Source organism: Botryllus schlosseri, chromosome 5 (genome assembly GCF_051294905.1).
Source record: "Botryllus schlosseri isolate E-star chromosome 5, Bs_hap1, whole genome shotgun sequence".
NCBI lineage: Eukaryota > Metazoa > Chordata > Ascidiacea > Stolidobranchia > Styelidae > Botryllus > Botryllus schlosseri.
This window is the reverse complement of record NC_137240.1, coordinates 2,417,964-2,445,346: the sequence shown is the minus strand read 5'-3', so window position 1 is coordinate 2,445,346 and position 27,383 is coordinate 2,417,964. Positions and strand designations below refer to the sequence as shown.

The following is a 27,383-nucleotide window of genomic DNA, read 5'->3' as shown; positions in this document are numbered from 1 at the left end:
TGCCGCGACCCGGGATTGAACCAGGGGCCTTCAGATCTTCAGTCTGACGCTCTCCCAACTGAGCTATCGCGGCAATTGCGGTGGCCAGTACGGGGCTCGAACCCGCGACATTCGCGTTATTAGCACGACGCTCTAACCAACCGTGGCGCTTCGACATCTTCCTGTCTTTTCATTGTATCGCATTTTTTGTGGTGTATTGAACTGATAAAATTGCTAATGAACCAATGATGATGGCGTCATAAACCAATAAATGACGTGGAAATTTCAAAAATGTACCTTTTATTGGGTTTGAAGTGTTTGCAGTTTTTTGATGGAATGCCAGGAGATCGCTATCACAGCACAATCCAGTTCGGACGTTCGGCTCAACTTCGTATACCGCACGCCACACTCTATCATGTCCAGAGGTTCGCATTCGAAAACCATCTTAAGTAGGTTCTACCAACGGGGTTCTTGAAGTTTGGGTTGCGACTAGGGCTGGGCAACATCGAGTACCTGAGTGATTCGATTCTGAATCACGTATTATGCTTCGAGTCGAGTATTCGAGTATCATTCACTATGATGTCACAGCAAATTGTGATATGTCAAAGTTCAAATACGTACCTTTTGTGTCCCCACAAAGAATAATGCCCGATATCCATCACATTAAACGACTTCATTGAACTTTGTGACAATGTTGTTGGTGGATCATGATTTCGGAAATGTTTTTCTAGTAACGGTCGTAACTTTTTACGATATGTTTCGTGTGCTGCGATACGCCCAATCAAGGTTTCAAGGCTTCCACAGAGGAAAATAGAATCGAAACCATATTTCTCGTTGATAAAATAATTTTCAGTAGCGAGGAGCGTATGATTTCAGTACTCGAATAATTCGTCATTTGCTACTCGACTCGACTCATTGAATTAATTACTCGAGTCAGATTCGAGTACTCGAATCATTGCGCCCATCCCTACTTGCGAGCATAACACGGGTCGCGAAGGGTTAAATTTTGGGCAGAGATGGCGCCTGAGCGGTCCAATATGTATGTAATAGCCTATTCGATAAATTTCTTGCAACGAAAAATTTCTTCGCGCTTCGCGCGTTCTCCGGTGGTGTTTCTTTTCTTTTCGGACGTCACTGGGTTGGATGCAATAGCCAATAAACGAGACACGCAGAAAGTAGTTACTACAATATGGCGCGATCATGAACAAACGTCGAATTTGGGTTGCGCAAATTTGCTTGAATTCAAGATAAGATTTGTCCCACAATGTATTCTCTAGAAAACACCGTCGGAGACCGTTCGGATGATCTACTCTAGTGTGATCGTTAAGCGCACGAAAACGTTGGTTCGTGTATGTCCCGGACGACACACCGTATTTTCACAAGGCATGTGCTAAGCATACACATTACACATTCTGATAATCGGCTGGTAAACTCAGCAAAGCATTATAAACCTGTGTAATTTGAATACATCGATGAATAAGTGACGTCCGATCCAAGTTCCGTAGTGTAGCGGTTATCACGTCTGCTTCACACGCATAAGGTCCTGGGTTCAGCCCCAGCGGAACTATATCCTCTATTTTTTTTCTATTTTATTCTGAACAATCGTCCAATTGTGAATTAAGGCTATTCTCGGGATGAGCGTATATGCCAATTGTCAACATCTCGTTCTTCCCCTCTTACTCTCAAGCGTTCTTAATAATGATCTGTGAACACACGGGCAATTGAGCTTGCGGAGGCCTGCCATATTCCCAGAACCCAAAATTGGGACGCTTTTTCTCGGCGTCAAGCTTGGCCGTTACGGGCAAAAAAGTTACAATAACATGCGTAGAAACGGGAAGTTCAAACAGATTCTTCGGGTCGCGAGAGAGTCGACCTTGATTTTAGTCAACACATCGTCAGTAGCTTGCGAGGTATTGACGTTTTTCGTCTTCGCTGTCTGATCGCATAAAAATCTCGTTGAAAGCGAAAAAGAGTACGGCCATCGGGAAAAGAGAACAAATCTTCCTAAGAGAGAACATACGATATCGCTACATTTCGCATGCGTTGGATGAATTTCTTATTAGTGCATCGTTTTCTACATCCCGCATGTAGTCATTATGTCGGGGCTTTTGCGTTAAGATTGGTAAACCAACCCCGATATTGTGGCGCGTCCGTAAAACATTGGTGGCAGAATGTGTTGCATGCTACACCAAACTGCATTCCGCCTTACATACATAATGAAACGATCCGTTTGTGAACTAAACAGAAAACACGTATAAACCCGCGTAATCTGTATCGATTGTTGAAGTGGCAAGCGCTCAGCCGAGTTCCGTAGAGATGTGGTTATCACGTCTGCTTAACACGCAGAAGGTCCTGGGTTCAAGCCCCAGCGGAACTACTCTGAAGCGTTTTCCTATTCTATTCGGTAAAATCTGTTGAGTGTATATTAGAGCTGTAACACAAGGGATGTTCTTATACACCATATGAAAATTTCTCCAGCATTCCTAAAACGACTGGATTATAATCCGCTTGTACGCATTATAATTTGACGATTATTGATTAAACTAATAATGACCTTGTTGATATTTCAGCACGCACTGGAAGTCACGGCAATCATATGTGGTACAAATATCGAAATATCGTGCTCCTTCCTCCACAGTGGACAGTACACACTCTTGATAATTGACGTTTCAATCCGTATCGTTGGGGTCCAATCCTAATCTCATATCTGAAATCTTTCTGTGTTCAAAATTTTATCCTATTCTCATTTCTGGGCTTCCTGGAAAAGTTACAGGAGAACTGTGTCGTGGGAAAGGAGCCAGGCTTGCTGTACAGACATTTTTCATCGTCGTGCTTATTGGAATGAGCTCTCACTCGATATGAAATGTACTTGACTCAGTTCCCAAGCTTCACGAATTCAGTGATTCAATTCTGAACTAATCTGTAGAAAATTCCCATTCTAATGTAATTTGGAATATCTGGAAGTTTTGTTCAACTGTGCTACCATGCTGGGACGTGACGAAAAATTCCGATAAATTATTACTTCCAATGGCCGGTAGGCTACCGACAATTCTTTCCAAGTGTTATAAAAACTCCGATATTATCGGTGAAGCGGTCTCGGGTCTAAAAAGAAATTCCGACGAAAAAGCTGCCGCGACTCGGGATTGAACCAGGGACCTTCAGATCTTCAGTCTGACGCTCTCCCAAATGAGTTTTTGCGGCAATTCCGGTGGCCAGTACGGGGCTCGAACCCGCGACATTCGCGTTATTAGCACGACGCTCTAACCAACTGAGCTAACCGGCAAATTATTACTCCGTCGGACCGTGGCGTCATAACCCAATGCTACTCGACTCATTTAATTAATTACTCGAGTCAGATTCGAGTATGCGAATCATTGCGGCTTTCCCTACTTAACACGGGTCGCGAAGGGTTAAATTTTGGAACGAGACGGCACCTGAGCATATCAATATGTATGTAATATCCTATTCGCTAAATTTGTTTCAACGAAAAATTTCTTCGCGCTTCGCGCGTTATCCAGTGGTGTTTCTTTTCTTTTCGGGCATCACTGGGTTGGATGCAATAGCCAATAAGCGAGACACGCAGAGAGTAGTTACTACAATATGGCACGATCATGAACAAACGTTGAATTTCAATTCAAGATAAGATATGTCCCGCAATGCATTCTCTAGAAAACACCGTCAGGGACCGTTCGGCTGATTTACTCTAGTGTGATCGTTAAGCGCACGAAAACGTAGGTTCGTGTATGTCCCGGACAGCACACCGTATTTTCACAAGGCATGTGCTAACCATACACATTACACATTCTGATAATCGGCTGGTAAACTCAGCAAAGCATTATAAACCTGTGTAATTTGAATACATCGATGGATAAATGACGTCCCATCCAAGTTCCGTAGTGTAGCGGTTATCACGTCTGCTTCACATGCAGAAGGTCCTTTCAAGCCCCAGCGGAACTATTTCCTCTATTCTTTTCTATTTTATTCGGAACAATCGTCCAATTATGAATTAAGGCTATTCTCGGGATGAGCGTATATGCCAATTGGCAACATCTCGTTCTTTCCCTCTTACTCTCTAGCGTTCTTAATAATGATCTGTGAACACACGGGCAATTGAGCTTGCGGAGGCCCGCCATATTCTCAGAACCCAAAATGGGGACGCTTTTTCTCGGCGTCAAGCTCGGCCCTTACGGGCAAAAAAGTTACAATAACATACGTAGAAACGGGAAGTTCAAACAGATTCTTCGGGTCGCGAGAGAGTCGACCTTGATTTTAGTCAAGACATCGTCAGTAGCTTGCGAGGTATTGACGTTTTTCGTCTTCGCTGTCTGATCGCATAAAAATATCGTTGAAAGCAAAAAAGAGTACGGCCATCGGGAAAAGAGAAATCTTCCTAAGAGAGAACATATGATATCGCTACATTTCGCATGCGTTGGATGAATTGATTATTAGTGCATCGTTTTCTACATCCCGCATGTAGTCATTATGGTGGGGATTTTGCATTAAGATTGGTAAACCAACACCGATATTGTGGCGCGTCCGTAAAACATTGGTCGCTGTATGCCTTTCATGCCACACCACAATGCATCCGCCGTATTATACATAATGAAACGATCCGTTTGTGAACTAAACACAAAACACGTATAAACCCGCGCAATCACTATCGATCAATGAAACGGAAAGAGTTAAGCCGAGTTCCGTAGTGTAGTGGTTATCACTTATCACGTCTGCTTTAAACGCAGAAGGTCTAGGGTTCAAGCCCCAGCGGAACTACTTTGAAGCGTTTTCCCATTGTAACTGGTAAAATCTGTTAAGTGTATAATAGAGCTGTAAAATAAGGTATGATGTTCTTATACACCATATGAAAATTTCTCCAGCATTCCTGAAACGATTGGAATATAATCCGCTTGTTCGCATTATAATCTGACGATTATCTATTAAAGTAATAATGACCTTGTTGATATTTCAGCACGCAATGGAAGTCACGGCAATCATGTGGTACAAAAGATGGAAATATCGTCCTCCTTCCTCCACAATGGACCGCACACACTCTTGATAATTCACGTTCCAATCCGTATCGTTGGCTCCAATCCTAATCTCATATCTCAAATCTTTCTGTGTTCAAAATTTAATCCTATTCTCATTTCTGGGTTTCCTGGAAAAGTTACAGGAGAATTGTATCGTGGAAAAGGAGCCAGGCTTGCTGTACAGACCTTTTTCATCGTCGTGCTTATTGGAATGAACTCTCACTGGATATGAAATGTACTTGACTCAATTCCCAAGTTTCACGAATTCGGTGATTTAATTCTGAACTAATCTGTAGAAAATTCCCGCTCTAATGTAATTTGGTATATCTGGAAGTTTTGTTCAACTCTGCTACCATGCTGGGAGGTGACGAAAAATTCCGATAAATTAGGCTACCGACAATTCTTTCCAAGTGGTATACAAACTCCGATATTATCGGTGAAGCGGTCTCGGGTCTAAAAAAAAAATTCCGACGAAAAAGCTGCCGCGACCCGGGATTGAACCAGGGACCTTCAGATCTTCAGTCTGACGCTCTCCCAACTGAGCTATCGCGGCAATTGCGGTGGCCAGTACGGGGCTCGAACCCGCGACATTCGCGTTATTAGCACGACGCTCTAACCAACTGAGCTAACCGGTCCATGTGTACTTCGACGGACCGTGGCGTCATAAACCAATGACGTGGAAATTTAAAAAATGTACCTGTTATTTGGTTTGAAGTGTTTGCAGCTTTTTGAAGGAATGCCGGGAGATCGCTGTCACAGCACAATCTCGTTCGGACGTTCGGCTAAACTTCGTATACCGCACGCCACACCCTATCATGTCCAGAGGTTCGTATTCGAAAACTATCCTAAGTAGGTTCTACCCACGGGGTTCTTGAAGTATGGGTTGCGACTAGCACTGGGCAACATCGAGTACCTGAGTGATTCGATTCTGAATCACGTATTATGCTTCGAGTCGAGTATTCGAGTATCATTCACTGTGACGTCACATCAACTTGTGATATGTCAAAGTTCAAGTACGTACCTTTTGCGTCCCCACAAAGAATATAATGCCCGATATCCACCACATTAAAGATAGTTTGGTATATATTCGACCATACCGACTTCATTGAACTTTTTGACAATGTTTTTGGTGGATCATGATTCGGAAATGTTTTTCTAGTAACGGTCGTAACTTTGTACGATATGTTTCGTATGCTGCCTACGCCCAATCAAGGTTTCAAGGCTTCCACGGTGAAAAATAGAATCGAAACCATAATTCTCGTTCATAACATAACTTTCAATAGCGAGGAGTGTATGATTTCAGTACTCGTCTTTTGCTACTCGACTCATTAAATTAATTACTCGAGTCAGATTCGAGTATGCGAATCATTGCGGCTTTCCCTACTTAACACGGGTCGCGAAGGGTTAAATTTTGGATCGAGACGGCACCTGAGCGGTTCAATATGTATGTAATATCCTATTCGCTAAATTTGTTTCAACGAAAAATTTCTTCGCGCATCGCGCGTTATCCAGTGGTGTTTCTTTTCTTTTCGGTCAGCACTGGGTTGGATGCAATAGCCAATAAGCGAGACACGCAGAGAGTAGTTACTACAATATGGCACGATCATGAACAAACGTCGAATTTGAATTCAAGATAAGATATGTCCCGCAATGCATTCTCTAGAAAACACCGTCGGAGACCGTTCGGCTGATTTACTCTAGTGTGATCGTTAAGCGCACGAAAACGTAGGTTCGTGTATGTCCCGGACAGCACACCGTATTTTCACAAGGCATGTGCTAACCATACATATTACACATTCTGATAATCGGCTGGTAAACTCAGCAAAGCATTATAAACCTGTGTAATTTAAATACATCGATGAATAAATGACGTCCCATCCAAGTTCCGTAGTGTAGCGGTTATCACGTCTGCTTCACATGCAGAAGGTCCTTCCAAGCCCCAGCGGAACTATTTCCTCTATTCTTTTCTATTTTATTCGGAACAATCGTCCAATTGTGAATTAAGGCTATTATCGGGATGAGCATATATGCCAATTGGCAACATCTCGTTCTTCCTCTCTTACTCTTAAGCGTTCTTAATAATGATCTGTGAACATAGGGGTAATTGAGCTTGCGGAGGCCTGCCATATTTTCAGAACCCAAAATGGGGACGCTTTTTCTCGGCGTCAAGCTCGGCCCTTACGGGCAAAAAAGTTACAATAACATACGTAGAAACGGGAAGTTCAAACAGATTCTTCGGGTCGCGAGAGAGTCGACCTTGATTTTAGTCAAGACATCGTCAGTAGCTTGCGAGGTATTGACGTTTTTCGTCTTCGCTGTCTGATCGCATAAAAATATCGTTGAAAGCAAAAAAGAGTACGGCCATCGGGAAAAGAGAAATCTTCCTAAGAGAGAACATATGATATCGCTGCATTTCGCATGCGTTGGATGAATTTCTTATTAGTGCATCGTTTTCTACATCCCGCATGTAGTCAATATGTCGGGAATTTTGCGTTAAGATTGGTAAACCAACACCGATATTATGGCGCGTCCGTAAAACATCGGTCGCTGTATGTCTTGCATGCTACACCACAATGCATTCCGCCGTACTTACATAATGAAACGATCCGTTTGTGAACTAAACAGAAAACACGTATAAACCCGCGTGGATGGATGGATGGATGGATGGATGGATGGATGGATGGATGGATGGATGGATGGATGAATCATAACCCAACAGTTTAGATATCGATATTAAAGAGCTGTCATTCCCGATATAATTTCAATCAACTCTGTGGTGATAACAGCTTGTCTAGATCGGTTGTACAACAGGGTCATCTTATCAATGATTTCGCCAGCATTCTTTGTCGCGCCATCCATGCAGACCATCCTAGCGCCTTGCTCACCGGCGTAGTTTTCCTTCAGAGTATAATAAATGGTATTGACCAGTTGGAATTCCTGGTAGCTCTGCATAACATCTTGATCAATGGATGGATGGATGGATGGATGGATGGATGGATGGATGGATGGATGGATGGATGGATGGATGGATGGATGGATGGATGGATGGATGGATGGATGGATGGATGGATGGATGGATGGATGGACGGACGGACGGACGGACGGACGGACGGACGGACGGACGGACGGACGGACGGACGGACGGACGGACGGACGGACGGACGGATGGATTGATGGATGGATGGATGGATGGATGGATGGATGGACGGACGGATGGATTGATGGATGGATGGATGGATGGATGGATGGATGGACGGACGGACGGACGGACGGACGGACGGAAGGACGGACGGACGGACGGACGGATTATCCTTGATGGGTGGATAATCCGCGTTTTATCAACAAAAAACTCACATAACTCCGCTTATACTGGTCGGAATTGACTCAAATTTGTTTTGCAACGTCTTTGAAGACAGCTCAACAATTTCATGGGGTTGGCAGAAAAATTTGGAAATTTTTGTTTTAATTTTCCATAATAAATTAAAAAATTTAATTGGATCTGCGGAGGCCTTTACTGGTTGGAATCGAGTGAAATTTGGTGAGCAAGGTTTTTTACTGCAACCTGACGATTTAAGAGGTGACCGGCTTGAATCGGGAAAAAAAAGTTATTTTTGAACAGCCCTACTGAATAGTCGGCGCTCTATCCGTCTTTCGATCTTGGCGATGTTATCGAATTCAGCAGCGGGACCAAGTGTCTTGAATTTTGATTGGTCACCCAAGATTGCTTCCATTTTGAGCATGTAATCCCGTTTGTTTAGGATTAAAACCCCAGAGCCCTTATCCGGTTTGCTAATGTGAATGTCTGGATTCTGTCGCTATGCTTTTATTGCACGAAAACATTCCTTCGTCATTAAAAAATTTTCCGAATCAATAGGATATCCACAATAGGCATGTGCCAAATCACTCAATCTTGCTTTGAGGGCAGGCAAATTATCAGCGGAGTTCGCCTTGCGATGATATAGTTGAGCCATTAGCGCTTCAAATTCTGCGAATACCTCTTCACTTTTTATGGTAGTAGGTGGTAAAGAAAAGTTGAGACCATGAGACAGTACGAACTCTTCAGTGGGCGTGAGCTTGTAGTCCGATAAGTTAACAATATTTTTCCCGTCAGGACTAGCATTGTTACCAAAGTGTTGGGTAATAAGACGGCTCAAGTTACGTTCATTCTTAGCCAAGTTCTCTTTTTCCTTTATGGTATCTATAGATGCCAGGTACCGGGTGAACCGAATCAAATCAAAGAATGACAAAAATCCACGAATTTCTTTCTGTAGTGACCGACATATACGACGTAAGGTAGCAAGCAACTTGTTGTTCTTGTCGATTTCATCATATATAAATGCACGCTCAATATTTGGGGTGAGGCGTGCTCGAGACCTCTCTATCCTACCTTTGATAAACTTCGGTAACGTCTTTTTTGGCGATATTAAAATCCACCGACCGCGCTTGTGTCAGCAGAAGGAATTTTTAGTGAATCTGAAAATTGGCCACTAGCTGCGCTCGCGGTTTGCCTGTATTTCATGTTGTTTGTTTCTATGACGTCATAATTGGTTGTATGCAATGTAGCTAGATGCATGTTTTTTGAAATTCTCCATTTGCTGACGATTGCCCTTGAAAAGTGTCAGCTCGAAAAGCTTCGGGTTTTAATATGAATATATTATTAAAATGTATAACAAATATATAACAAAGACAGTAGCCATTGCAACATACTAGGTCAGTGGTTCCCAACCTTTTTCGACCCATCGCGGGTCGCGGGTTGACTAAAAAAAAAAAAAAAAAAAAAGGTCATCTTTCTCCGCTCAGAACTGAAAATAACGTTTTTTCTCTCCGAATAGCTAGGTGGATGACTAAAAAAAAAAAAAAAAAAAAAAAAAAAAAAAAGGTCAGCCGTTTTGACGCGTCATCGCCCCCCTATCGCCCCCTTCGCTATTTTCGCCCCCCGTCGCCCCCTTTGTCCATTTTCGCCCCCCTATCGCCCCCTTCGTCATTTTCGCCCCCCTAGATCGCCAAATCGCCCCCTGGGGGGCGATATCGCCCACGTTGGGAACCACTGTACTAGGTAAACCAATATGAAGTCAATAAATAGATCTATAATTTATAAATCAACGGGTACTAGATAGTAGATACTCTCATTTCTGATTATAATTTGAAAAAAGGTAATCCTGGTATTGGGTTTTAAATTCATGCTGAGGTAGCTCTTTAATACTGTCGGGCACGTCATTCCAAATATTTGGGCCAATTTATTCAATGGACTGTTGGGTCAGTCTGGAGTTCATGCGGTGAACATAAAGATGACCAGATTCCGATGATCTAGTAGAATACTCATGCACAGTGGAAGATTGTTCAAACAAGCTATTAAAGTAAGGGGAGATATTACCGTTTGTGAATTTATGCATCAGGTTGGCTATTTCATAATTATACAGATCGGGTAGCTTAAGTATCCTGAGAGCTAAATAACCAGGAGTAGCAGATGGCCTAGAATCTATGCCACATATATTTCTTCTGGCTCGATTTTGGATGACACAGATTCTGTTTAAATCCGTCTGATTGGCCTTAACAACGTCAGATCACCAGAACTCCCCCAAAATGGCAAAGGAATGTGAAATTTGGCTTCGTTGCGTACAATGACAGCGCAGCGAAACAATAACCAGGTGATGCGCAGATGAATTTGCTTCACTCATTCCTGCCCAACAATCCGACAATCGCAGCGCAGTAAAACAATACGCTATCGACTTCCGACGGTGTAGTGTGAATCGTGCAGTTGTGACTGCCCACATTTAGTGCATATAGAAACTACATTCCCTTACTATAATGTATCTATATTTTCCAAAGTCCATCGACACCTACCTTTAATTATGAACATGTATTGTATATAGTATAGCTTGATACGTAGCCTTGCGTGTGCAGAGTGCTAATGTGATAAGAAAGTCACCAACTGAATCAGCTGCCATTTTAGGTTTAAATATATTTGCAAATCTGACCCTACCGGGGTCAGTGCCTTATCGACCATGAACCTCACCACACGTCACTGACACATACATAATGAGAAACATGTCTACAACACACAAACATCGGATAAAAGTAAAATAGCATTATATTTGGAGTTGAGTTCAAAATCAAAGAAAGCGCGATGTTGCACATATTCTATAGCAGTGATGGATCCGTATAATTTCGGCAGTCTGAACGCCGCATTGAATTGATTGCGAAATGATCACCACGTACGACTTGAGCTTAAACTGCAACAAATAATGAACAAAACCTTTTGACGTTTGAAGTAAAAAATAACGAATTACCGATCAATACATAGGAAATGATATTGCAAATGAATTGGTGTAACTGCTGTTGAATCGATACGGCATATTGTTACTCCTTAATATTACACAAAGATTCACCAAATGATTAAAGTTCGAACTCGTTCGATTTCACGGATATGTTTCCGAATGAGAAACAAAAAATGATCAATTCCATTCAAATGATCGACAGGGACAGGCAAAGCCGGTAACAATAGCCGACTTAAGCCGAGAGTTCAACCCAGTGTTCACAGTGCAGCTGTATCGAATAGTTGAGAATAAAAAGAACACGAAATAAATAGCAATCTCTCGGTATTACTAACACATCAAATGTTATGAATGCTACATTTTGATTGCATCGCAGTGGCAAGATTATAAGCAATAAATACACACTAAAAGACATTCACCATCGTGAAGCACAGTCAGGAAATTATAGATATTCGAAGACAGGAAAACAAATGACAACACAACAATCCCTTAAAATGATACATAATGACGTCACAATGTTTATATCCTCAGGAGGATAAGAACACCGCTGAGCCGGTTTACAGTGATTCGTCGATTCTGATTCTTTGTTACCGCCAAGTTGATATCAAAGCAATCGATAAGATGGGAGATAACAGAATTGAGATAAAAGTCATATTCCTGCTGCTGATTCCTGTAAAAAGTAAACAAAGATTAATTAGGCCTTAATAGTCTGGCTTGAGCGTATGGAGACTGTGTTCGCTGTAAACTTGGACAACTAGAAAATTTAAGCCTTCCAAACATAGATTAGAATTGGAATTAGAACTAGAATTACAGCTACACATTTCCAAATTAGACCAAAATTATAATTATAGCTACACAGTTTTCTTCAAATTAGATTGGAATTAGGCCTATAGATATAAAGTTATTGCCAAATTGTAATAGAAATGGAATCACTGAATTCGCGGGAATCTGGACATTCAGTTCATATCAAATTATAATTCCTTCTCATCGGCATGAGCATAGCAAATGTCTGTACACTTGGCTCGTTTCGAACTATACACTAGCTTCTCCTGCAGAATTTACAGAGTATATTAGAATTTAAATTAAAGCACAGAAACATTTCATAAATTGGATTAGAATTAGAATTAAAGCATAGAAATATTTACCAAATTACATTACCGGCATTTCGCTCTATTTAGTCTAATTAGACAACTATAGAATTATATAGAATTATGTAGTTGTCCAAGTCCATTCATTTACCAATCCCCGATTAAAAATCATTTTACCTGAATTCTCGCATCCGCCTCTATTTTTCAAGGTTCGATCTTTCTCTCGATTCGTGGTCTGTTGCAGATATTCACCGGAATCTGCGGATGGTAAATTATCAAATTGTTTGCGTATCCTCTTTCTGTCTTTACTGTACCGTAAGACTTACCACTAGAACGTGTTTCGACGGCTTGCGTATCTAGATTCACGTTTTTTGCATGGGACTCTTTGATTGTGGTTGAATGAAAATCCCTTGTTGTTGAAGTTCGTGGCAACGTCGACTTCGTCTTGAATATCTCAGTTTGTTCGCTAATTGCTTCCGTTGATTCTTGAGTTCCGTGAAGAGAAGTGGTAGGAGATTCGGTGATAGAGTCAATTGAAAAAGTGCTCGATTCCTTAGATTCTACATTCATTCCAAATGTCGCAGTAGCCCTTTTTACTACATCGTCATATACCGACTGGTTATACTTGGCAGCTGGAATCACCTCGGTTTGAGTCAAAGCTGAATCTGTAGATCGAGGAGGTACTATATTATACGGGTGTATGACTAATACAAAATAATGATTGCTTACCTCTACACAAAACCTTATGGAGTGGCACTTCTTCAATTTTCCAATGTTGGTACAGATTGCTATTTTTATTGTGTCTCGAGCGGCTGTTGCTCGCTCTGCATTGGTATATGCCTTCGTCGATATTTTCTGCGTCCCTTATGATAAGGGTGCTTCTGATGATATAGAGTTCCTTTAAAAGAACATCAAATCAATATTACTAACGACGAACTATTTCAGAGACGAGTTCCTTTAAAAGAACATCAAATAAATATTACTAACGACGAACTATTTCAGAGACTGGGATCTCGACTTGATAATCATTGATCGTACATATACTAGTTTCCAGAGATTCCCATACTATATTTCACCACGTTAAATTTGCCATCGCAGCAAATCATTTGAACTCCTCTGATATCGATATTGCTTTTTTACGGCCCACGACCTTTACCGAGATTGAAATAGTCGCTTTTGAACGCTCTTGAGTTTAAATGAATTTTGCAAAAACTAAACTAATACACGCGTTTAATGTAACTCTGGGAGTTATCCAATGCGATACCAGAAAGTTGTCATGCAACCCGCGGGAACACAGAGGAAACTTGGAAACAATAAATTTTTGTACCCAAAATATAATAATATGGCTAATATATTTAACACGGTATCTGTCACAACTAAACTAATATGTGCATTTCATGTAACTCTGGGAGTTATGCAACGTGATACCAGAAACTTCTCATACAACCCACGGGAACATAGAGGAAACTTGGAAACAAAGTTTACCACCCAAAATACCATGAAATGGCCAATATCTCTTAAAGCCCGTGTCTCGTTTTGCCTTTAGACTGACCTCAGTTTTAATTTGAATTCTTCCGTCTCGCGATAAATCCCGGATGATGCTCCGGTCGCTTTGATCCGGTTTTTGATTGTGATACCACCATTCGATCTCCGGAACCGGTTCTCCCTGAAAACCAACAATGTTTTGGCGTCGATGGAGTAGGTTTAGGACGCGTCAGCGTGAGCTTGTGCAGAATGACAGTCAAGCTCATAAACAAATACAGAGGTGGTCAGTAACCAAGTACTCTTTCGGAGTACTCAGGAGCACACCCTACATATTCTAGAGGCCAAGGTGGGTGTCTGATTTAAGACTACACCTTCCTACATTTTCATTCTATCGCCATCTTGTGGTGATTTGAAATGATGAAATTATTAATGAACTGATAGTTATACGAAGTTACATCGACTTCTATACTTGATTGCCATGAACTAAAATATACATAAAATAAACTCAGTGTATTTGCATACCTCTGCGACGCATGTGAGTCGAATGTCTTCTCCGCATTTAGCGATCGGAACCTCGCTCGGCCTGCTCATGATTCTAGCGCTGTACTCTTGAACTGAAACGTAACGAAATAGTTGAGACGTGATGTTAGAGAATTTGTACGATTCGAATTTCTGTTCCGTGTTGGAGATAGCAAAGAATCAGAAATATCTGCTCGTTCAAAGCACGTTGCCAAGGTCACCATGAAATATTCATCATCAATTAATTCTCTTTTTCGTAAATAATTGATTTAGTTTCCAACCTTACAGATAGAGATATTGATCGCAAACAAACAGATTGAACAAGAAGTAACGGAATGCCATGCCAGGTAGAAAACGGCATAGATATCAGAGATTACTTTGACCGCCTCTGATATAGCTTGTGTAACTTTCCGCATTTTGCTATAAAGCTGGACAGTTCTGGTGCAGAGTTATGTCGCGTGATCCGAAGACTACATTGTTCACCATATGCACTTTTCAGTCTCGCTGATTCAAGCTCAATGCGCGAAGTTTATTCGATTTTGTGATACATGCAATCGATGTAATTTAACGCATTTATAAATCAACCACGCGTACACGGGTTATCAAACTTAACTCAATTAGTAATGAATATCTCTGAAAGACCCCATTTGTTTGATAACATTTCGCGAAAGTCCTCACAGTAAATCGGACCAACCCCGAGACAGCTGAGTCCAGCGTACGGCATAGTTACGCAACTATTCATTTACCGGATGACGTCAGACTATTACGAGACTGTTGGGAGTTGCGCGTATCATAATGGATTGTTTAATCGCTTGCCCGGGTGACAATATCCAGCCCGTGCCTTTATATGTTAATGACGTGTCGCATCTCGATATTCTCAGGGGTTCGATGGAATGTGACAAGAATTCTGGTTGGTATATAGTTTCTATCGCCCGTTCAACAATTTCTACAGAACGAATAACTTATCAGTCCTCAAGATTACCACTATCTTATATATCAACCTCGCCTATTGCGTCATTCATTTTAATCACTAGTCGTTTTATGTTATCCCTTATTTCTTTCCATCCATCCAGTGTGCACACTGCACAGTTGCACACTGCACAGTGCACACCTCTTATTTACATCACCTAGGCCCAGGTATAGGTGTCTGATTTCAAATACTAACTCCAAGTCGGTTCGACACCGTCCTATTGTATCGCAGTCTTGAAGTGTTTTGAAATTATGATAATATTGATAACCTGATACTATAATTAATATTATAAAACCAAGCAATCCTGTATCAGACTCACGTCTTCTGCGAGATCCACCTTTACAGTTCGCCATTTCTCCGGATAGTATCCCAAACAGAAAAGCCACAAATAATAAATTTCCGTACATCCTTCAAGTTTGTGTGCGTTGTTGACCAGCTAAAACTGCTTATCTACAGTAAGTTGCCAAAGTCTATTAGGAATACAAGATTGATGATATGCAGTTGCTTATAAAACCAATCTACTGCAGGCGTACAATGATTTGATTTGCTAAATTCCTGGACAAACTAATGCTGCAAAGCGATACGACTAAATTGACGGAGTACCAAACTTGACGACAGTGCTAGACCTGTTTCTGGCAAGCCAACGTTCACCCTTCACTCAGCGTTCGAAATTCCATACGGCCGAAACCTGCTTTAAACAAATCTCGTATAAGGCGATTTGCGTTGGCCGCACGATACTCCCTGTGATGTGAAGGCCTACCACTTTGCAACTGCGTCACATTTCCGTTAAAATAACTGTGAATGAATGATCTAGCTCACCGTGATATTGATGCACACAAATTCAACTCTGATAGCGTATTTTCGGTACTATGTTAACAATTACTGCTATAGATACTAACTCATAAACTTTTCTGCAGTTTAGAAGCGAGAATTCACGATCCACATGCTACAAGCCTCCTTCGGCGAGTTGAAGACATTATATATGTCGAATCAGTTTATATATTCTGAACCAGTTATAAAACTTGAGCGCTAATTAATTTCTTTGTAACATTTCTTTATCGCAAGTTTCGCCACATCGATATCATACGGAACAGCCAATGAATTACAGAATACCAACACACGCAGCCTATGACAAAGACTACAATTTCCAACAAAGTGTCGTATCACTGGTATCAGCGTTCCCTCGCGCCAGTATAGAAAGATTCCCAGACGTGATGACGTATGCAATTGCATAGCGATGCATATGCACAATTGCACATATGAATAAATATCTGAAATAAACGCTGATCTTTTTGGCTGACACTCGTCAGGGGTAATCGTCAGCAACTAGTAGAGAATTGGAAAGGACATTGTATATTAATAATCGAGTGTCAGCCAAAAATATTCGGATTTAATTCAATACGAATATATTATTCAATTGTGCATCGAAGTTTTGTACCACCAAGCATCTCTTCGGGGAATAAGCCCACGCTCGTAAACTGAGGCAGTAGTAAATCACATGTAAATCGCACACGATATATATTTAGTTCATCCTGAATCGATGCGATAAAGTATGACTTGTCAACACGCATCGTATACTTATGCATATTATGTGTATCGAGTGGACTTTATAATATCTTTCAATTGATGTTATTGCTAATATGTATTTAGGAATCATTAGTTTATTCGAACCACGGAATCCAAGTTGCAGGCTAAGTTACCACATGCGTACGTTACGACATTATGGAATGCTTTGTCACGCGAATTATTACGATTACGACCAGACGGCGTAACGCAACGAAGTGTAACATACAAACAAAGAGCTTTATTAACAGGTTTCTTGTAGCAATTGTTAGAGCTCGTGGTTGAATTTTTCTTTCTTCTCGGCTTTGATATTAACTGGCGCCCAATTCGAATTGAGGTAATTGGAAAATAATGGCAATATCATAGGGGAATAGTATATTCATCTGACACTCGTCATGGGTAATCGTCTGCAACTAGTAGAGAATTGATAAGAACTTCGTAAATCAACAATCGTATCCCAAAATATCACGTCACAGACGGCTAAAGCTCAATGTACTATTTTAGATTATGTAATATGTACTGCGTGCACGGAATTAACGACTGTTTATATTCACAGTTCTTTTCAATACTCTACTAGTTGTCGACAATTACTCTTCCGTAGAATATGCTATGTATATGAGATACAATATGTGAATAATATTACTGCCTGCATATCTGGAATTTATGTTAGATATTGCTAACTTTGGGTAACAGCTTTGATATCATTGACAGTCACCCTGACATCGTAACTCTTAAGTTACATCAGACACTACGCAATTCGACTACTGACCCTAACGTATGGGGATTACGCGTATCGGATACCGAGGATGCATTATTATGATGTGATTCCGTAAAAGTTAATCCTACATTCCGAGTTTATCGATGACTATATGACAGGTTATTTTATTGGATTGCAAACAACATCGTTTGAACCTGAACATCGCACTTACATCACCTGTTGTACAATCACCCAAAATCTACGAAGCATACAACTTGCGAATCTCACAAACAGCACATCGGCAGAATAGTCTTCACGACACCTCTGACTTAATTATGAATTCGACAGGACATGTTGAGTGTCATATTTTCGTAAAACGTGTGTAGAGAATGGTTACATCTCAAGGATATAATCATAATATCTCTCACAGACTTTGACAACTAGATAACTCAAGTTGTATAATTAGACTAATTAAAGTAAAATGCCAGTGATCTAATTATTAGCTAATTTCTGAAATGTTTCTACGCTCTAATTTTAATTCAATTTTACCTTCTGATTTTTCCTGGAAATGCCATAGCAGAACTGTATATAGTTCGAAACGAGCCAAGCATGCTGTACTGTACAGACATTTGCCGTTCTCGTGCTTAGAAGAAGGAACTCTGATTTGATATGAACAGAACTTGGTTCAATTTCCAAGTTTTTGCGAATTCGGCAAGTCTAATTCTAAACTAATTAGGACAAATGTGTAGCTATAATTCTAATTCTAGTGTAATTGTGAAAAAATGTGTAACTATAATTATAATTATAGTTACTCGATGCTCGCAGATGCAAGTTATGATTATCATGCTGCATGGCTCGCCTTATCCCAGAACGGCTATTGCTCATACTCATGGTACAAAACGCCTTCACCAATGAAAATGAGTAATCCTGTGTCAGTATTGACTATTACACTCTCATTTGAAACGCGACCGGGCAGGAAACTGCATTCCCGAGTACCATTTAATCATAATCAGCGGTTTCTGTTATATATATCAGGTCAAGACTCACATTGCACCATACTATACACAAGCACGTTGTGTTGTAATGAACAGATAGGAGCATGTCAAATCGACCAAGTAGACCTGCATTGTAAACGACCTGCATTGTATTTCCCCCTATTTGCACCATAACATTAAACGGCACTGACAGGTACCAAATCGTGCTTTCACTCCCTTTCAATGCCTGACATAGAGTCAAATCCACCAAGTTGTATGGAGGGGTGTAGTGAGGTCTGTTTCCGTGTACAAACCTAAGAAATCCCAAAAAGTTGGTTCACGTACAGAACATTTTGTAATAAGCTGTGGGCGGTTTCAATTGTAGGTTTAGTGGATGGGTCTCATACTTTCAGGAGTAAATAAGAGGTGAACACTTTCGAAATTGATAGACGTATGATCGCGACTAGCTCGAAATGACCAATGGCTATAGGGCGATTCTTTTTGACATGTCAAAATAGTCAAAATTATTTCAAAATTGTAGCGTTACGTCAAAAAATGTCAAAATTGTTTACAAAGTCGATTTTTTTTGCAACTGCATTTCGTTTGTATCGTAGATATTGCCATGTCGGTAAACTTACCGTTGTAGACGGCCCATTGTCTGCTCATTGTGAATCATGAACATTCAAATGAAACAAATAGGTTGAAATGGTGATATTATCGAATGATAACATTCGATAGTGTTATGCTCAACGTACCGCAATATCCTACCTGAAGCAAGACTGCGAGGGCATTGCATGGTTCCTATATCAAGAGGCGCAAGAGGAAAAATTGTGATGTAGACACCATTGTCAAAATGAAGCAACACGGTGTGTCACCAGCAGTGTATACGTACAACTTCAGTGTTGTCAGCCAATAACTGTTGCTGTTGAACGTTCTTTCTCCATTCTTGGCAAGCTCTCAGCAAACAAAATGTCAAAATATTGACTTTTTTGGTCAAAATCTTCCATTTTTAGGTCAAAAAAAAATCGCCCTATCAATGACACTACCAATAGGTACAGGTACAATCTTCGAAAATATATCCAGCTACCGGGGCTATTCGTTAAATTGTCATGCTAGCGTCCCGCAAAAAGATGATGCAAGCATATCACAAAACTATTTCTACTTTATAAAATCCAAAGTGTAAAACGTCAGTATTATGTGGAAGTGGAAGCAGTCCACAACACATAATCACTTGAGCAAGTAGCACAAGTATACAAAATGGTCCTTTTTTAGTCAACCTTCCGAGCGATGAGCGTTATCTGTATAAATTTCCCATATTATTTCTCTTATCGTAACTTGAAACAAGCGTCCACTTTTTCGGATCGAAAATAGGGTAACCCTAAGTAAGGGACAGCGAGAATGAATTCAACGAGGATATTGTTGTTGTGATGACGATAAGCGCGTGCTACCCGTGGTCGGCCCGGGTTCGATTCCCTGTCGAAGGTTTATCTGGGCTCCTCCTCCCCCGCGTCGCTGTTCTTACGGCGACAAAAGTCCAGAAAAAGACCCGGTGAAAGAGCGCACTCACATGAAATGGAAAGAGCAAGAAAAGACCCGCGGAATAGAGAATAAAAAAAACTGTGACACCGGGCACTAGATTTAGGTGGATACCAGTTTAAGAGACCGCAACTGGTCGTTCGGCATCCTCCTGTATGTTCATTAGATCGCATAGTGTCTTATCGCATTGTAGAATGTGGGTTTCTTGATCAGATGACAATATAATCTAACGATTGATCGATTATTGTTACTGATTGATTGATTTCCCTATCATCATCAAATATATACACCACACGATTGCGATATAATAAAAGATCAGACACCACCTGGAAATTAGAAAAAATTCCTTCTTTTAATAATTCAACAGAATTACATTTATTCATGGGATTACTAAATTTACCTGTTAAAGCAGAATACGAATCCACGTAATTCCTCGATTTTGAGTTTCAAAATAATTCAACAGATCAAGTTTGAGTGTGTCCAAATAAACTGACGACTGCGCCTTGCAGAAATACATTGTTCAATTATTTATAAGGCTTCACACTTGCAATTGATAGCTACGCATGCTGCCCACCGCAAATGTTTTAATCTCAAGAGATAGGCCTATGTAAGTAACTAGAGCAGCGGTTGTTAGCGGAGGCCTCGCGGGCCTCGAACGGCGCGCCGATTGTTGACATCTCGTAGTACGAAGCCGCGGTTGACGACCTCGAAATGCTCTGACGCGCTCCCGTTGAGGACTCCTTTTATGAGCGAATATTCACCCACTTGCTTTCTGATATGAAGACAACTCTTTTGGTCAGCATAAGTATCGGTTTCCCAAAATAACATGTATATTTCGCAATTGGCAGAGGATATCTAGGAATATCTTAGAATCGAGATGATTCCAGTGCTGAAGTACAGTGCATCAAGTGCAAGATTTAATTTGTAACAATCTTCATCTTAATCAACAATGCTCGATGAGTACTATTATTGTTATAGTTTTCTAGTGATGCTGATTGAAAATTGGTCTTGCGCACTACGGCACTGGAAAATTACTAATAGGCTACATTCTGTGAAACTACTAAATATAATGAAATATGTTCAAGCAAAATGATTACTATTTCAATATTGTTATATATATCGCAAGGATCGGAGCTGTGATGCATAAATATAGACACATTCTTTACATATCAATATATATATGCCGAAACAACACAACAGTTCTGACAGCTAAAAATAATGATTATTCTTCTTATGTGGTGTTTACAATCAGCGATACTCCGCTAAATGACGCTAAAGACCCTTAGAGTGCAGAATGCAGATATGTCAAGAGCAGAGGTCTCAAACACGCGGCCTGCGGGCCGCATGCGGCCCGCCAGAGCATTTTGTGCGGCCCGCGATGACATTTTAGATTTTTAATACTTTGACAATGTATAAGTGTCACATATATCTTTTCAGGTTATAACGTCAAAATTCCCTCTTAAATTGCCCCGAAAGACTGAAACTATTCATCAAACTTCACTATAACATCAATTGCAAATGCTACCATGCAGTGGAAGATTCACTATTTCGCCACATTTCCAGTTCATGATGACAAAATCTGACCCTTAGACGATTCGTGACTGAAATTTGTGAGTTGGACTTGGGCGCGACCTTTCTTAGAATTACTCAGACTCGGACTAACTCGATGGCAAAATGAAAATGACTCGAGTGGACTCGGAGTGACTCGGAATGGCGTGAATTTGTTAGAACCATGGACGCAACAAACTAATCCCGTATCAGGGGAATAGTAATAGATCAGAAGGTCGCAGCTTGGTATTTCGCGAACTAAGCAAGTAGTTATGGCTACCATTGGCAATCTGCCAGTTACATCGTTGGTCGCTAAACAATGGCCCGTTCGGCGTCCCGACATTTTAATCACTAGGACACATTCATTAATATATTTATATTTGTTTCTGCTCCTATATTTGAAGATATTTGGCCACTTATCAGAAATATACCCGAATCCTGCATTGGAATTACAATGCTCAACCTAAAATGTTTTGATACCAGATCAGTCTCTATTATCAATCTGTTAAATTCAAAGTATTCATAGTAGCTGCAAAATTATAACCCGATAGCTTTTATGATGGCATCATACATTTGTCCGCTCATATGGTGTCTATATCTTATAATTAATATATATCAAGTACAACAACAATTCTATTCAAATCGTTATAAATGTGATGATTCTTTTCGTGCCAGGCCTGAATTTATACAAGAGTAAATCACATTTGACGATATGTGTTTACTGTCAGTCTGTTGGATCCGCTCACTTTGAATAGGACAATTCATTCCCGCCAAATAAGGCCTACTTGGAAAGACATAGAACAGTGGTTCTCAACCGCCGGTCCGCGACGATATTCCTGCCGGTCCGCCAGGTATATTAGAATTTTATACTTTAATTTCAAGATGCAATGTTGAGGGCTTGTTCATTGATAAAATAAATAAAACATCAAATTTTAAACTGATTCATAACTTCGTGAGCTAACATTAGTGCTGGAAACATGTTCGATTTGACTTAAAGTTCAAAACGCGTCATTTGACGACAAGCGAGCGAAAAGTACAGAACAGATACGAGCCGACTCATCGCTAAACAGCGAAGTTAAATCATTTGTTTTCGATTCATTCATTTTGTGCAGGACCGTATCTGGGGCACCACAAACCGCACAATTGGAGTGGGGCCGAGCTTGAATAGGGCTCAAAATTATTTCGCAAATGAACATAAATCACAGCGTATTTATTCGAAACTTTTTCTAACATTTTTCAATTTCATTTTGCGCTTTGCACGATTTAGTATCCCGAAATGTCTTGCTTATTAGGTGCCTTTCTCAGAGAAACACTGAATGATTTATAGGTATTTCTGCGTCAGCCATTACCACGCCACGACGTACCAACACATAATGAAGCTTGGGTTAACATGGGACTCCGAAAGGTGGGCCAAAAATTCGGCCGCGAGAAAACCGCTTCAGTTGTGAATGATCGAAAATTTTCGCTATTGGCGCGATTAAGCAGGGTTGTAATGACTCGAGTCCGACTCGAGTCACGATTTTCTGATGACTCGACTCGACTCGAGTCAGTCTGTGTATTGACTCGAATTGGACTCGAGTCATTGCGCATGACTCGAACCAAGTCATTGACTCGAGACTCAGACGGCCAAGACCGACATTTCATTGTAATTCCGAAGCCAACACACTATTGGGATTTCGTCTGTTGGTACTGGTACTTGAAAATGCGACCAGAAACTGCTAAAAGAGAGGAAAATTGTTATATTACAAATGCGAACCATTCGATATCACCAAACAGAGTTATAAAAATTGGGTTTACCAAGACTTTAACTGGAAACTGAGCAGTCAACACAATGACTTGGACTCGGACTCGAGTCATAATTCCATGACTCGGACTCGACCCTCTGCTCGCTGACTTGGACTCGGACTTGACTCGGTGGTGAATTGAAATGACTCGACTTGACTCGAGTCAAAACTATAAAAGTGAGATTGACTTGTGACTCGGAGCCTTGTGACTTGGTTACAACCCTGCGATTAAACTACGTAAACTCTCTGCTTACGCTGAGTAGAATAGATGTGCGCACAAGTACAGGTGAAAACATCCACCCAACTGTCTGGTCTGGGGGTGAAGCCCCCGGAAGTTTGACTTATCGCCCTGTGGGGGCCCCAAGGCCACCGTTTTGGGGTGGGCTGAGGAAGTGCTTTTTCGGCCCGGATTTGCGGATGGCCGGTATAGCTGCGGTAATGTGTTTTCTTGCGGCAGGCATTGTAACCGTAGGTAATTGCCAGAGTAGCCTGTGTCTGGTGGCAGTGGGCAATGAGCAATGTAGCACGACAAGGTGCTTGTTTCGACTCCGATACGCTTCTTCTCTCGATATTGTCAAAGAGAAGAATATTATTAGAGTTGGCGTGATCCGTTAAACCCACGACCTTCGTCGCGAAAGACTGTAAAGGACTCTCGGCGGTAGCACGTTTATCTGGACATGGCAATTTTACCTCGACTCGACAGACTCACTACCATAAAATCACATGGATGCCATCATGAATATAATTAATTACGATCAAAACGCTCTAAATGTCACTCTCTAGCGCCATATAATTGCAAAAAACGGTTGCATACTTTACATTTTGGCTTCATTTCAAATTTGAAAGTTCACCGGTCCGCCAGACATTTTTTGAAATTTTACCGGTCCGCGAGGTGAAAAAGGTTGAGAACCACTGACGTAGAATACCCCTATAAATGCTGCGGCCCGCGGCGTCGTCAAAACTGGAAAACTGGCCCCCGAGCACATTTGAGTTTAAGACCTCTGGTCAAGAGGAAATTGTGCTTTGCGGCATTAATTTTAAAGCTATCAAGAAATCTCTGGGATACTCTTCCAGAAATAAACTATAAAGCATTGGTTCTTAACTCTTTTTTCACCAGCGCCCCCTTTCAAAAATTGCCTGGGTCTGGCGCCCCCTATATTTCAAGGATTGCAGTAAAAAACAATGGCTAAGTGGCCGAAGTCCGGTTTCGGGTTAGGACTTCACTATTAGAGCACTAGACTAATTAACGGTCTAATTGTATGTGCTATCATCGGGCATCAAATCCAGGTTGTTGTTATAACAACCATTGGGTAAGGCCTACGGACTCATGGCATGTGGTTCGAGATCGATGTACACATGACATCCGGAATTCTCCTCTGCGATTGGCAATACGGGGAAGTAAATTGTATTGGGTTTTGTTTCATTGCTTTTTGTGACTGCTAAATCAACTGAGAACGTGGTAGAGATTTGCTCACATTAAATTCAGTACTGCACCAAGCTTTCAACTTCAACATGAATTAGGGTAAGAACACTAAGCAGTATCATCCTTTATGATAAGATGAAGGAATATTGTGACGATTCAATTTTGTAGCTCTCAAATACAAGTATATTTAGTTATTACTTTTTGCCAGAAATCTTCAAAACATATTTTATTTACAAAGGGCATCACTCTGAAAAATGTTGTACAGTAGCCTACAGTAGTAGGCTTACCATATTTTGGAAATCTAAATAGAGAACGCTTTTTCAGAATTTTCACACTTACAATTCTGGAGAAAGTCCGGAAAAATGGTATTTTCTTCCAACTTTGTGGTTGGTTGACTGAAAAAAAAATTCATTTCTTCCGATTCGGCTCTAGAAATTGACACATTTGTTGAATTCTCCGTTGGTCAACGTCAAAAAGGTCAACGTTCACGTTCCGGTCCATCTCCCGAAATAGCCGCCGGAGCGTTACTTCGGTGCCGATTTCATGTATTTAAGTCTAATTTTACCCTATATTCAACCAAAATTATCAGAAAAAAGGACATTTGGGCGTCCTCCAAGGACGCTTTCAAAAAAGTCAACAAAGAGGACAAATCCTCTTAAAAGAGGACAAATCCTTTTGAAAGAGGACGTATGGTAACCCTAGCCTTCAGTGCCTTTTCAATTTCGACACGCAGTGCGCTGCAGGACACAATACCTTGTTCAAAACAGTTTGTGGAAAATAAACCGAGCTATCAGTTTAAGTATCAGTTTAATAATACTTGCATCATTTCAATACGCCACAAAACTGCCGTACAATGAAAAGACAGGAAGGTGGCGAAACGACTTTGAGTAGCTAGCGTGGCGGGAGTGTTATAACGGGGAATTTGCATTTCAAAAGTACGCCAAAATCCTTGTAAATGAATTTTAAATGAACCACAGCATTCATGAAAACATGGTCGGTGGATATTTCGCGATGAGTGCAACGAAAAACGTAATTTGACAGATTTTCGTGAATGTTAGTTTGCAATGATAACTCAGAGCTATATATATATATATACCTATTGTTCTACTAAATAATCATATGTCTTTTCTAGCCTACACCATGTAGCCTACTGCGAGGCCATTTTTCTTCAGCGCCCGCCATACCGCCCCACTGAGCGTTTCCGCCCCCTTCGAAATCCAAATCGCCCCCCGGAGTGGGGGGTGGGGCTGGAGACAAGGTTAAGAACCACTGTTATAAAGCGTTCGGCAGCACTCGTCGCTATGTTATCTGGAGTGCTTGCGTATGTTAAAAGTTTGAACACATCATTACGCAGTGCCGGCGCTCATTTATCTGTGATAGCAATGTTGCGTAGTCTCTATAATACCAATCTACTGCTAGAGATCAAGCAGATTCGCTTAAGCCCCAGCGGAGAATCGTAATTCGCAACCAGGCATTGGCCTCAATAACCAGAATGATCCCGAACTGCATCATTTCCTTTGATAGACGACCCGAGTTTCAGTGAGATTTTTCACATGCAGTGTATGTACGGTTTGTCGATATTTTCTCTCTCATTAGGTTCGAGACGCAACTTCAATACATGTATCGCTGCTCTGCGGCGGGTCGAGGTTAATATGCAGGGTTGTTCGTTGCGACAGCAAACATTTTTGTTGTAGCGTATTGCACTGGTGTGGTGTTTTGAGATTATGGAGATAACATTAGGGCTAACGTACTTTGAGATCCGAAATTGAGGACACTTTTCAAAAATTCTGAAAGCTCTAGTACCGGAAAAGAAAACTGGTGATTTGGATACCAATAGTAGGCTACTGTGTTGACAGAAAAAATGTCATCACTTTGGCTCGACTCCCGCATTGCCCACTTTTTACGATACTTATGAGGTGTTAACTAAAAAAAGGTCATTTTCAGATTTTACTCCCGCGGAGTCCGTCGTCCATCTTTTGGTCCGAAATTTAACGTCTTTCGTGATCTTGTGGACATTTTAGGCTAAAAAGGAGGACAAATTGTCAAAAAGGAGGATATTTGGACGAAGGGAGGACATTTATTCAAAAAGCAGGACGTATGGTAACCCTAAGTAAATTGGAGGAATAATTTATTGAAATTATAATGTTACTATTGCGCCGTACACGCACAATCGCACATTCATACAGGCAGCACCGTAACTGCCGCACCCCAAACCCCCCAATTGGGGGGGGCCCGAGCTCGAAGGGGGCCCAAAATTATTTCCTGAATCAGCATAAATCATAGAGTATTTTTTGAAATTTTATGCAATTTTTTCAAAATTTTTTCGCGCTGCGCGCGAATTAAAGTAGCCATTTATCTATAGTATTGGGTATTGGACCATTACCGCGCCCCGACCCACCAAGACATACAATCAAGTTTTAGCCATATAACATGCGACTCCAAGAGGTGTGCCAGAACGATCAGCAGCGAGAAAAGCTTGGCCAAAAAGGTCTATGCACTTATGCAGACCGAAGACTTC

The 27,383-nt window shown here is 41.0% G+C and overlaps 1 protein-coding gene and 3 non-coding genes across 4 annotated transcripts; 1 reads left to right on the top strand and 3 right to left on the bottom strand.

Moving 5' to 3' along the window:
• Trnaf-gaa (transfer RNA phenylalanine (anticodon GAA)) lies at window positions 1–73 on the bottom strand. The gene has a single exon. It is a non-coding gene; the product is annotated as a tRNA-Phe (tRNA).
• Window positions 74–4,669: 4,596 nt separating this feature from the next.
• On the top strand, window positions 4,670–4,749 carry Trnal-uaa (transfer RNA leucine (anticodon UAA)). The gene has a single exon. It is a non-coding gene; the product is annotated as a tRNA-Leu (tRNA).
• A 734-nt stretch (window positions 4,750–5,483) lies between these two features.
• Window positions 5,484–5,556, bottom strand: Trnaf-gaa (transfer RNA phenylalanine (anticodon GAA)). Its single transcript has one exon. It is a non-coding gene; the product is annotated as a tRNA-Phe (tRNA).
• Window positions 5,557–11,079: 5,523 nt separating this feature from the next.
• Window positions 11,080–16,286, bottom strand: LOC145438606 (uncharacterized). Its single transcript, XM_080315946.1, has 7 exons — window positions 15,660–16,286; window positions 14,374–14,465; window positions 13,919–14,032; window positions 13,096–13,264; window positions 12,693–13,031; window positions 12,544–12,624; window positions 11,080–11,948 (listed from the first exon to the last, which is right to left on the bottom strand). Exons 1-7 carry the CDS (start codon window positions 15,745–15,747, stop codon window positions 11,866–11,868), a joined length of 966 nt encoding a protein of 321 aa, XP_080172072.1. The 5' UTR covers window positions 15,748–16,286; the 3' UTR covers window positions 11,080–11,865.
• Window positions 16,287–27,383: the final 11,097 nt, after the last annotated feature.